At 38.2% G+C, this 10,932-nt stretch overlaps 3 protein-coding genes and 1 pseudogene across 5 annotated transcripts; 3 read left to right on the top strand and 1 right to left on the bottom strand.

Moving 5' to 3' along the window:
* On the top strand, nucleotides 1,965–7,335 carry LOC104762031 (protein NRT1/ PTR FAMILY 5.9). 2 transcript variants are annotated; one of them, XM_010499780.2, is made up of 5 exons: nucleotides 1,965–2,336; nucleotides 4,657–4,725; nucleotides 4,849–5,066; nucleotides 5,616–6,154; nucleotides 6,249–7,335. In XM_010499780.2, the coding sequence occupies exons 1-5, from the start codon at nucleotides 2,306–2,308 to the stop codon at nucleotides 7,144–7,146; spliced, it is 1,755 nt and encodes a 584-aa protein (XP_010498082.1). In that variant the 5' UTR covers nucleotides 1,965–2,305; the 3' UTR covers nucleotides 7,147–7,335. The 2 variants fall into 2 exon arrangements, with proteins under 2 accessions (XP_010498082.1, XP_019099202.1); XM_019243657.1 differs by lacking the exon at nucleotides 1,965–2,336 and having other exon boundaries at nucleotides 3,818–4,725.
* LOC104776450 lies at nucleotides 7,311–10,113 on the bottom strand. 2 transcript variants are annotated; one of them, XM_010501594.2, is made up of 2 exons: nucleotides 9,025–10,113; nucleotides 7,311–7,489 (listed from the first exon to the last, which is right to left on the bottom strand). In XM_010501594.2, the coding sequence occupies exons 1-2, from the start codon at nucleotides 9,959–9,961 to the stop codon at nucleotides 7,461–7,463; spliced, it is 966 nt and encodes a 321-aa protein (XP_010499896.1). In that variant the 5' UTR covers nucleotides 9,962–10,113; the 3' UTR covers nucleotides 7,311–7,460. The 2 variants fall into 2 exon arrangements, with proteins under 2 accessions (XP_010499896.1, XP_010499187.1); XM_010500885.2 differs by lacking the exon at nucleotides 7,311–7,489 and adding an exon at nucleotides 8,526–8,615 and having other exon boundaries at nucleotides 8,994–10,113.
* LOC109132256 (protein NRT1/ PTR FAMILY 5.9-like) lies at nucleotides 7,696–8,870 on the top strand. The gene has a single exon (XM_019243661.1). It carries the CDS (start codon nucleotides 7,950–7,952, stop codon nucleotides 8,679–8,681), a length of 732 nt encoding a protein of 243 aa, XP_019099206.1. The 5' UTR covers nucleotides 7,696–7,949; the 3' UTR covers nucleotides 8,682–8,870.
* The window catches only part of LOC104702873, a 5,583-nt pseudogene continuing 4,844 nt past the window's right edge, over nucleotides 10,194–10,932 (top strand).

The following is a 10,932-nucleotide window of genomic DNA, read 5'->3' as shown; positions in this document are numbered from 1 at the left end:
TTCCGGAAGCGGCTTGGTGATATTTACAATGGTAAAAACTTTTGCAACTTCCAAGTCTGTGAGGTTGATAGTGGCAGGGTGACAGAAGACCGGATGTCCCACAAGACCTGTTATATGCTCCAAAGCTTCTTGTGAGAAGAACTGAGGAGGAACGCCTCTAAATTCAAGCTAGACCGGAGCTTCTGTTAGCTCAGGCATCACTGGGGTGAGTCCAGGTTCCCAATCTGCAACAAACATGGATTGTCCCTCAATGTGCCACACCCTCTGGGCGAGAACCGGTCTGCGAGTTTCCTCACAAGGTATACGGATAAGAACAGACTTAGGCCCTTGCTTGGAGATAGTGATGTCTCGTCTCTTGCGACTCCAGATTCCATTGAGGATGGCGTAGAGGGCTCCTTTCGAGGGAAGATTTCCATGAAATTGCCCAATGATAAAATCCTTCCAGCGGCTTTGATTCTTTTGAATCACCGCGTTAGGGATTTTGACACACAGTTCACTAGATTCTAAGGTGATAGCGGNGATTCTTTTGAATCACCGCGTTAGGGATTTTGACATACAGTTCACCAGATTCTAAGGTGATAGCGGAACCTTTCTTCTCCATCTTGCCCTAGGAGCCAATAAGCATTTCCTTCCAATTAGCTAGAGCTGAGATCTGAGCGGAATCAGCGGCCATGGAGTCTTCGTGGGCTTTCGAGATTTGAGGTCTCGATTCACTTGCTGCAGGACTTACAGATCTTGCCGACTTAGAACCAGCCTTGACGGGGTCCTTGACAGAGCGGAGGGGGGAGCTAGGGCTTTCATTACCGCAAAGGGGGCAGCAGGACTCTCGTCTGTTATCTTAGGGGAAACCAGATCTGAGGACGGGAGAGGATGAGAGGAAGCGGAGACGGAGACTGAGGAGATTAAAGAGGAAGATTTAAGAGGAAAAGAGCGCTTTTTCTTGGGCTTAGTCATTGGAGGAGGGTTGCCAATGCCGAAATCGACAACGACGGTTTCGGAATGAAGGAAATCAGAAAATCGCCTTTTCTCAAATCTCTAGTTTTGGACACTTGTCTTGTTTTGAGTATTGTTTTCGTATTTTATTTAACTTTGTCACTCAACGTATAATTATAAGAATAGACACTCTTAGTAATTTTATAAGAGTGTTCGATCTATATAATTAAAAATAAACCAGAAATAAGCAATTATTTTCTGAAATTCAATATATATATATATATAATTATATAACTTATAATAAATTCAATAATTCATTCTTATCTTCACTTTCCTATTTGTGGTCAGCATTGTTGGAGTTAATATTTTAAATTATCAATTAATATCAAAAGAACGTAAAGAATTGCGTGGTGAAAAAAATGAAATGACGTAAGTACATTCTTATCAAAACAAAATAAAGAATGACGTAAGTATATCCACGTGGAAAAGGAGATGAAACACGTGGCAATAGACATCAGAGTCAGAGAGGAGGAGTTTGGTAGCACGGAAGCTGCTCTTTCTTATTAATTTTTTTTTGGTGCTAGTCGACGTTGGGGCATTCACGTACACTAGCTACACCACTTTCCCCCGCAAAGCCAAAAAACCCTAAAGTTGATTTTATCATCCTTTTTAATTTGCTTTATTTTTTAAAAATTTTTTTCCAAACCATTATTGCGACTTGCGATTGTTATTTCTTCAAATTTATAATCCACACGATTGCCATAGAATATTCTACTAAGAAATATCGTGTATAGACTGTATAGTGGTTGATGGGAATTTTTCATCTTAGGTATTATAATTAATTTGTAAGTCTCTTTGGATGTCGCCAAACTTATTAAACTATATGGTTCTGAGACACCACGTATACCGGAAATATTAGTCTTTCAGAGAACCACTCTCTGTCTTTACTATCCTCCAACTTTTATTGACACGTTTAATTCCTGTCACAACAATTCTATTTATAGAGTAATAGCTAGCTAGATTCGTAAGCAAGAAAATATGAAATTCTTATATATCTAGCCAGCTCTCTTTTAAGTTTTCAAAATTTTGCTCACTTTATAATTTTCTTACGTTCCCGTTGTAAGAGTTTTGTTTTGTTTTTCTCTGTATTTCTTTCTTCGCGTCTGGAAACAGAGATCTAATCTTACAAATATATCTATATAAACAAAAAAAAAATTGCAAACAATCCGAGGTATGACGGGGAAAAAAAAACGAGTCCTGGATTGCCAACTCTTTGGATACTGAGGAAGAGGACCATGGGTTACGTTTAAGGCTAAACTAAAGCAATTCGGTGGACAAATATATTTTGCATCAGTAATCAGTTATTCGAATCATGCATGGCTCATTGGAGAGCACGCGTCTAGGTAACACTTTTGTTCTTAACCATTTGATCTCATTCCTCTATATCTCTATGAATGGAATTATATATAATAACGTTAATTACATAGGTTTGTATATATTTGCGTTTCTTTAACAATTTTAAAAGGAGAGTCTCAAGTATACTACTTATTACATTTACATACTTGACAGAAATGTTTCAAAGGTCATTTTCTTTTCTTTCTTTTTTAAAAAACAAGATTTCATTTAATTAAAAAAGAAAAAGACATATTATCCCACAAAGTCGGTCAATGAAGCCAAAAAGTTGTTAAAGGATAATAGCACACTTTTTAATCTTTGTTTTTCAGGAACACTTTTTAATTTAAGAATTAAGGTATCTAGGAAATCGTCAGGTAATTCCGTACTAAATTAATCTAGGAGTACTAAACGTTCTACTACAATTAATTTCACAACTATAGAACATATCTCTTAAACTAATATATTCCGTACTTAGATAGCCACAACAGTTATATGCATCCGTTGTTATATACGACACTTGGCACATTATAGAGCACACGTGTTCTGTTCATGTATTCGCTTAATCACAAAACGCGCCACATGAAACCTACATGACGACATAATTACTTGTATTGTTTGTAACTTCTTCGGGATACCTGATTTGTAACTCAACTTTGTTCGAATTTTTATAGGAAACAATTTTAAGAAAACTTATTTAAAATAGAAATTCAAATTATGAAAAAATCATTTTCCACTAACTTATGTTTCATGTATTGTTATTATTTTTGTAATCTTATTAATGTGATCATGTGCTCTCACCTCAATATTAATTGGCATTAAAATGGATTACTCCCTATCATTTATATTATACTTTAGACTTTTTCCAATTTTTGATTTGGAATTCTAACAAACCCCCCCAAAAAAAATCATCTTAAATACTAATCACGAAATGAATTCACATCCTGTGAAAGAAAAACTCAAACAAGTATATTAAGAACATATATACATACATACATATATATATAATGATGTATAGAAAAAGAAATCAATATACGCCAAAAATAAACGAAAAAGATAAACTTTAATTATTGTTTTTTTTTTTCATATATGTACTGTACACGAATGGATTCAATCTAGCTAGCTGATAGAAAAAGAAACGCTAATGGATGGTCCATTTTAGTGATTATACACTGCATGCAATTGCATTATTTCGACGTATTTGTAAAATTTGATTTATTTTGTAAAATCGATCAACCCTCTTTTTCTAGACTTTTTTAGTGTTTGATTATAAATAGAACAAATCAGCAAACTTATTATTTTCTGGACNACATCCTGTGAAAGAAAAAATCAAACAAGTATATTAAGAAAATACATGCATATATATATATATAATGATGTATAGAAAAAGAAATCAATATACGCCAAAAATAAACGAAAAAGAAAACTTTAATTATAGTTATATATTCAATCTAGCTAGCTGATAGAAAAAGAAAAGCTAATGGATGGTCCATTTTATCGATTATATATATATATATATATATACTGCATGCAGTTGCATTATTTCGACGTATTTGTAATATTTGATTTATTTTGTAAAATCGATCAACCGGCCTTTTTTTTCTAGACTTTTTAGTGTTTGATTATAAATAGAACAAATCAGCAATCTTATAATTTATAGACTTTTTTTTCTCCTTTTCCTTTTTACTACTTTCCAAGACGGTCTGGGTTTTCTTAGAACATAGAAGGGAATTTTGTGTATAATGTTTTCACATACAGATTAATTAGTTTCTTTCAAAAAGTAGAACGAGTATATATATAAATGAAAATTTTCAGAAATTGGAATATTTTGGATTATATTTGGTGTTATGATTACATACTGGCTACAGTTTATATGAATGTAAAATTTAATTTCTGGTGTTAACAAAAAAAAAAAAAAAGAAAGGTTAGCGTAACGATTTATTGAACCTGGTTGCAGTATGGCAAAAAAAAAAGGGAAGAAATATTTAATACTCTAGCTATACACACATCCACTGATCCACCTATCTACACATACAAAAAAAGGGAAGAACTATTTAATATATGTATAAGATATAGGAATTCCAAATATGGAAATTAATATCTACCATTAATGGAAGTTCCCAAATACCCCAAAGCTAATGATTTTTGTTTTCTTTTTACTCGTAAGATTTCAAGTCTTTATAAATACGAAAATCAATCTCACAAATCATCAATAATCACCTTAATAAATCTCCACTCTCTTCTTACATGTACAACAACAAAATAACCAAACATCTTTTCTCCCCTTCTCTCTCTCTCTACACTACACACACAAACAATAAACACATAAAGACAGTCAGTCTCTAATGGATTTAGAACAGAAGACAAGAGGACTTAGCAAGTCATGTGCTCTTCTCATAGGTAAATGATTTTCTCCTTTCCTTTTTTGTTTGTTTGTTTCAACTTTCAAAGATTTAAACTTCACTCATGAAACTAAAGCTTGAGCTTTCTTTTTTTTCTTATAAACTTTTTTTTTGTGAATAGTGATTGCGGGAATGGAGAGATATGCATTCAAAGGAGTTGCATCAAACTTAGTGACATATCTAACAGATGTAGTGAAGATGAGTAATTCAAGAGCAGCTAAAACAGTTAACACTTGGGCTGGTTTCACTTCTATGCTGCCTCTCTTCTCTGCTCCTTTGGCTGATACTTATTGGGACAGATTCTTCACTATCCTCGCTTCTTCTTCTGTCTACTTTGTGGTAAGTATAAAGGCATGTTATGTAAAGTGCTAAAACTCTCGTCCACTGTTAGAAAAAAACGGTCAGGCGGTGAGCTAGGTAGAGCTTATTTAGTTATTAGGTCACTAGCTAAAATTTTATTTTTTATTTATCTAAGGCTGTAATTGGGTTAGAATTGGACTATATTTTTATTTTTTTTAAAGATGTCTATATATGTATATGGGCATTAACTTGCGCAAGAAAATATGGTTTAGAGGATCTAAGGAAGTTATACGTTAGGTTTTGGGTCATTTTCCGAATTAAGAATCGATCAAGTAGACTATATATCTTAATAAGTTTTAAAAAATTAGATATTGGGTCATCGTCCGATTAGAATTTTCTGTTACCAGTAATGGTGTTTATATATATGTCTCCCTTTTAAAAGTTGGGTTGATGATAATGGAATTTATATAATGTTGAAATAGTGCACATATTGGCGAAAAAGCTAGCTTAGTGGAAATTCGATTTTTTTCCCTTTGTTATAGATTTTCGAAGTTTTTTAAAAATCTAATTAATGTTTTTCTTTTAAAGGGGCTAGTGGGATTGACATGGACAGCATTTGCTGGGTCACGGTCAGCTACTAAGACGATCTCTACGTGTTTTCTCTACTCTTCACTATGTCTTGTCTCAATCGGTTTAGGCGTTCTAAACCCTTCTCTTCAAGCCTTTGGTGCAGACCAGCTTGACCACGACCTTGATAAGAATTCCGAGCTTTTCTCGGGTGATCAAAAGGAGGCTAAAGCTACCGGAAAGACTCAGTTTTTCCAATGGTGGTACTTTGGCGTCTGCACCGGAAGCCTTATGGGTGTCACAGTCATGGCTTATATTCAAGACACTTTTGGTTGGGTTCTCGGTTTTGCTATTCCCGGAATCGCAATGTTCCTACTGATCTTGTTGTTCTTGTCGGGTTGCGGAATCTATGTTTATTCTTCGGGCGGTGGTCTGAAGATGAAAACAACTACGACACCAATTGAGAAGATCCTTAAATTCATTCAAGGGAGAGTAGTGAAGACGAAGAAAGACATATATACACTTGCAGATGAGAAAGATTTGGATGCTATGGAACTTGAGTAAGTCCCAAAAAACCACGATATATGTTATGAAATTAATTAGTCTTTTACGTTTTGTTAGCTACTTATGATGACACGGATCTTGTTTATGTAGGCTACAAGAGAGGCCTCTCTGTAACTGTGATGATAGCACTGGGACCAAAGACGTTGAGGCTGCTTCAACAACCACCAAAGGATTGGAAGAAGATGAGAGCTTAAAAACGGTTTTCTCTGGGCTTGATAATGTTAAGTTAGTGATTCGCCTTTTGCCCATATGGACGATGCTTCTCATGTTCGCGGTCATCTTCCAGCTGCCAGCAACCTTTTTCACCAAACAAGGTATGACCATGAAGCGAAACATTGGGTCCAACTTCAGAATCCCACCTGCAACCCTGCAAAGCACGATCACGTTATCCATCATCCTTCTTATGCCATTATACGATAAGATTTTGATACCTATTACCAAGAGAATCAAGAATAACGGTAAAGGCATCTCTGTGATGGAGAGAATGGGAGTAGGAATGTTTCTATCCATCATCGCCATTGTTATTGCGGCAATAGTCGAAAGAAAAAGACTAGACATAAGCCAAAAGATGAAGACTTTACCTGATTATGACCCAGAAACCGTCCCACTGAGCATCTTCTGGCTGCTCCCTCAGTATATACTCTTGGGAATCTCGGATATTTTCACAGTCGTTGGTATGCAAGAGTTTTTCTACAGCGAGGTACCTGTTAGAATGAGAACAATGGGATTTGCACTCTACACAAGCGTTTTTGGTGTTGGAAGCTTTGTGAGCGCCGCGCTGATCTCAGTCGTGGAGGCTTACTCGAGCTCAACAGGGGACTGCCAAAACTGGTTTGCAGATGATATGTCGGAAGCTCGGCTTGACAATTACTACTGGCTACTTGCTCTTACAAGTACAATAAGCTTTGTGGTCTACATAGTTCTATGCAAGTTTTTCAAGAGTAGCAGTGATCAAGGCGATGAAAAAGAAGAAGCCCCTACTAAATGAAAAGAAGACCAACTTCGATTCCTTTGACACAGTCAGACTTAGATAATCCGTTTGCCACAAGATTCCACGATAGATTACACTGTAGTGTAGTAGGTTTAGAACTAACTAGCGAACCATGAAGAAAAGGAAGAACACTGTTCTCTACAAGATCTTCTACTATCAAATGCAAATGATTCAACATCATTATTATCTCGTGTGTTTGATTACATATCATTTTTATCCTCCCATTGACCAACAACAATTTCTAAAATGGACAAAAACTAAACCAGAAAAAAATAAAAAGTCTGAAACTTTGATTTGTATTGTATCTACCTTCAGTCATGTGAGCTGATTCCATTAAGACCAGCTTCCTTAGTAACGTGTCCCNTTGTTCTTGTCGGGTTGCGGAATATATGTTTATTCTTCGGGCGGTGGTCTGAAGATGAAAACAACTACGACACCAATTGAGAAGATCCTTAAATTCATTCAAGGGAGAGTAGTGAAGACGAAGAAAGACATATATACACTTGCAGATGAGAAAGATTTGGATGCTATGGAACTTGAGTAAGTCCCAAAAAACCACGATATATGTTATGAAATTAATTAGTCTTTTACGTTTTGTTAGCTACTTATGATGACACGGATCTTGTTTATGTAGGCTACAAGAGAGGCCTCTCTGTAACTGTGATGATAGCACTGGGACCAAAGACGTTGAGGCTGCTTCAACAACCACCAAAGGATTGGAAGAAGATGAGAGCTTAAAAACGGTTTTCTCTGGGCTTGATAATGTTAAGTTAGTGATTCGCCTTTTGCCCATATGGACGATGCTTCTCATGTTCGCGGTCATCTTCCAGCTGCCAGCAACCTTTTTCACCAAACAAGGTATGACCATGAAGCGAAACATTGGGTCCAACTTCAGAATCCCACCTGCAACCCTGCAAAGCACGATCACGTTATCCATCATCCTTCTTATGCCATTATACGATAAGATTTTGATACCTATTACCAAGAGAATCAAGAATAACGGTAAAGGCATCTCTGTGATGGAGAGAATGGGAGTAGGAATGTTTCTATCCATCATCGCCATTGTTATTGCGGCAATAGTCGAAAGAAAAAGACTAGACATAAGCCAAAAGATGAAGACTTTACCTGATTATGACCCAGAAACCGTCCCACTGAGCATCTTCTGGCTGCTCCCTCAGTATATACTCTTGGGAATCTCGGATATTTTCACAGTCGTTGGTATGCAAGAGTTTTTCTACAGCGAGGTACCTGTTAGAATGAGAACAATGGGATTTGCACTCTACACAAGCGTTTTTGGTGTTGGAAGCTTTGTGAGCGCCGCGCTGATCTCAGTCGTGGAGGCTTACTCGAGCTCAACAGGGGACTGCCAAAACTGGTTTGCAGATGATATGTCGGAAGCTCGGCTTGACAATTACTACTGGCTACTTGCTCTTACAAGTACAATAAGCTTTGTGGTCTACATAGTTCTATGCAAGTTTTTCAAGAGTAGCAGTGATCAAGGCGATGAAAAAGAAGAAGCCCCTACTAAATGAAAAGAAGACCAACTTCGATTCCTTTGACACAGTCAGACTTAGATAATCCGTTTGCCACAAGATTCCACGATAGATTACACTGTAGTGTAGTAGGTTTAGAACTAACTAGCGAACCATGAAGAAAAGGAAGAACACTGTTCTCTACAAGATCTTCTACTATCAAATGCAAATGATTCAACATCATTATTATCTCGTGTGTTTGATTACATATCATTTTTATCCTCCCATTGACCAACAACAATTTCTAAAATGGACAAAAACTAAACCAGAAAAAAATAAAAAGTCTGAAACTTTGATTTGTATTGTATCTACCTTCAGTCATGTGAGCTGATTCCATTAAGACCAGCTTCCTTAGTAACGTGTCCCTCTTCTCGAATCTCGTCTTCTTCATCAGAATCGAGGGTGAAAGTACTTAAGTTCTCCATCTCAGCTCCGAGAGGCCGATATATCGAGTGATCTTCACGGAGATAACCTTTCTTGTTCGCAACAACAGAGAACAATGCAGTAGCCAAAACCACCATCAAAGCCAAGTGACAGTTGAACTGAAGAGTTGCTATAGCTTTGGCTCTGTGAAAATCACCGTGTCCTTTGCATTTGATCGTGAAATTGCCTCTGCTCTTCCCGTGAAACGAACAATTATTAGTAATCAAACCGGTGAAAAACGATATACCCATTTGCAGAAACCAAGTTCCTTGCAGAATCAGACCGATCCCACGACCTAATCTGGCGAAACGATGCGTGTTGTTGGCGTCAGATTTGAGCTCAAACACCGTGGAGAAGACGCAGATCGCAATGGGTACGAGCATGAGATCGTAATAGCGATTCTCGATTCCAGAAACGTCTTTCTTTTGAAGGTAGAACATCAAGAACTCCTCGACGAAGCCGAAGAGAAGCAACAGAGTCGTAATCGAAGACGGTAGAGAAACAAAGACTGCGTTTTTGGAGTTGACCAGATATGTTAGTATGGCGTACACTAGGAATAGTACTGCCACAGCCAGGATCTGTAACTGGATCATCGACCCGACCCGATCGTGGGATCCGATTGAGCTGAAGAAGGAGAATATCGAGTTGGCTATAAACAGAGACGAAAGCAAAGCTACGGGGATGGAAGATGATCCAACAGATTTCGGCGACGAACGACTGATCTGAGCCATCGGGGAAGAAGATGGATCAGTAGTACCAGTAGATGGATTCGGATCCAGGTTCGATGAGTCGAGTGACTCCCAAGCTCCGATTACTGCAAATCCACCGCCGGCGACGGCGTAACTCAATATACCCATCACTTCAAATTCTCAGAATCTCACAATCTTCCAATTCCAAGATCTCTGCGAACCAGATTATACCTACTTCTTTCGAGGAAATTTGGAAATTTCCGCCATTGAAGCTTCTTAACAGAAGAAACTCGAACCTCGGTGTCCTGGTAAACCGGAATGACCCGACCCGACCCGAATAACAACCCAAATTGGGATATAGGCTGGTTGGCCAGTCACACAATATAGGCCCATTGGGTATTTAAATGCAATCATCACGTGTTTAATCACGTGCCTCTATGGATAATAGTGTGCTCTGCTTTAGTCTAGAAGCAAAGCTTGGTGGTGGTTCTGTGGAGATTCGAAAAAATGATGATGGTGCCTGTGTATCAGCAGCAGCAGCAACAACCATTAATCATAATACTTCCCAAAACCTCTTTACCCAATCGAATTTTCCCGCCATTCCCAATTCCCAAAACCCTAATTTCGCGATGCAATGTCCGTCGGGCGAACTCTTTCGTCGTCCATAGCTCCTCCTCCTCTGATCGGAAGACGATTCCTCAATCCGCCATCCAGAGAATCGCTGAGAAGCTTCGTAGCCTTGGATTCGTTGAAGAGAATCATGACTCGCCGGCTACCGGAGAAGAATATGGTAAAAATTCACCAGGAGAGATATTCGTTCCGTTGCCTAAGCAGCTTCCGATTCACCGGGTCGGCCACACCATTGACACGAGCTGGAGCACGCCTAGCTACCCGGTTCCGAAGCCCGGGTCGGGTACTGCCATTTCCAGGTACCATGAGTTGAAGAGAGTGTGGAAGAAGGAAACGGAGATTGAAAGGAAGAAGGAGGTGAAGGTTCCCTCGTTGGCGGAACTGACATTGCCGGCGGCGGAGCTGAGGCGGTAGAGGTCGGCGGGGATTAGGTTGACGAAGAAGCTGAAGATCGGAAAGGCTGGGATTACGGAAGGGATCGTGAATGGGATTCATGAGAGATGGAGGAC

The sequence above is a fragment of the Camelina sativa genome, chromosome 1, assembly GCF_000633955.1.
Source record: "Camelina sativa cultivar DH55 chromosome 1, Cs, whole genome shotgun sequence".
In the NCBI taxonomy this organism is placed as follows: domain Eukaryota; kingdom Viridiplantae; phylum Streptophyta; class Magnoliopsida; order Brassicales; family Brassicaceae; genus Camelina; species Camelina sativa.
The sequence above is the reverse complement of the archived record's forward strand: the minus strand, read 5'-3'. Positions and strand labels throughout refer to the sequence as shown.

What these genes read in the sequence shown, in the direction of transcription:
- LOC104762031 (XM_010499780.2), top strand. Translation starts at nt 2,306, where the DNA reads ATGCATGGCTCATTGGAGAGCACGCGTCTAG. An exon ending in CTTCTTCTGTCTACTTTGTG is followed by an intron (nt 5,067 to 5,615) that starts GTAAGTATAAAG and finishes TTTCTTTTAAAG; the next exon opens with GGGCTAGTGGGATTGACATG. An exon ending in TTGGATGCTATGGAACTTGA is followed by an intron (nt 6,155 to 6,248) that starts GTAAGTCCCAAA and finishes TTGTTTATGTAG; the next exon opens with GCTACAAGAGAGGCCTCTCT.
- LOC104776450 (XM_010501594.2), bottom strand. Translation starts at nt 9,961, where the DNA reads ATGGGTATATTGAGTTACGCCGTCGCCGGCGGTGGATTTGCAGTAATC. An exon ending in ACACGTTACTAAGGAAGCTG is followed by an intron (nt 7,490 to 9,024) that starts GTCTTAATGGAA and finishes CTAAGGAAGCTG; the next exon opens with GTCTTAATGGAATCAGCTCA.
- LOC109132256 (XM_019243661.1), top strand. Translation starts at nt 7,950, where the DNA reads ATGCTTCTCATGTTCGCGGTCATCTTCCAGCTGCCAGCAACCTTTTTC.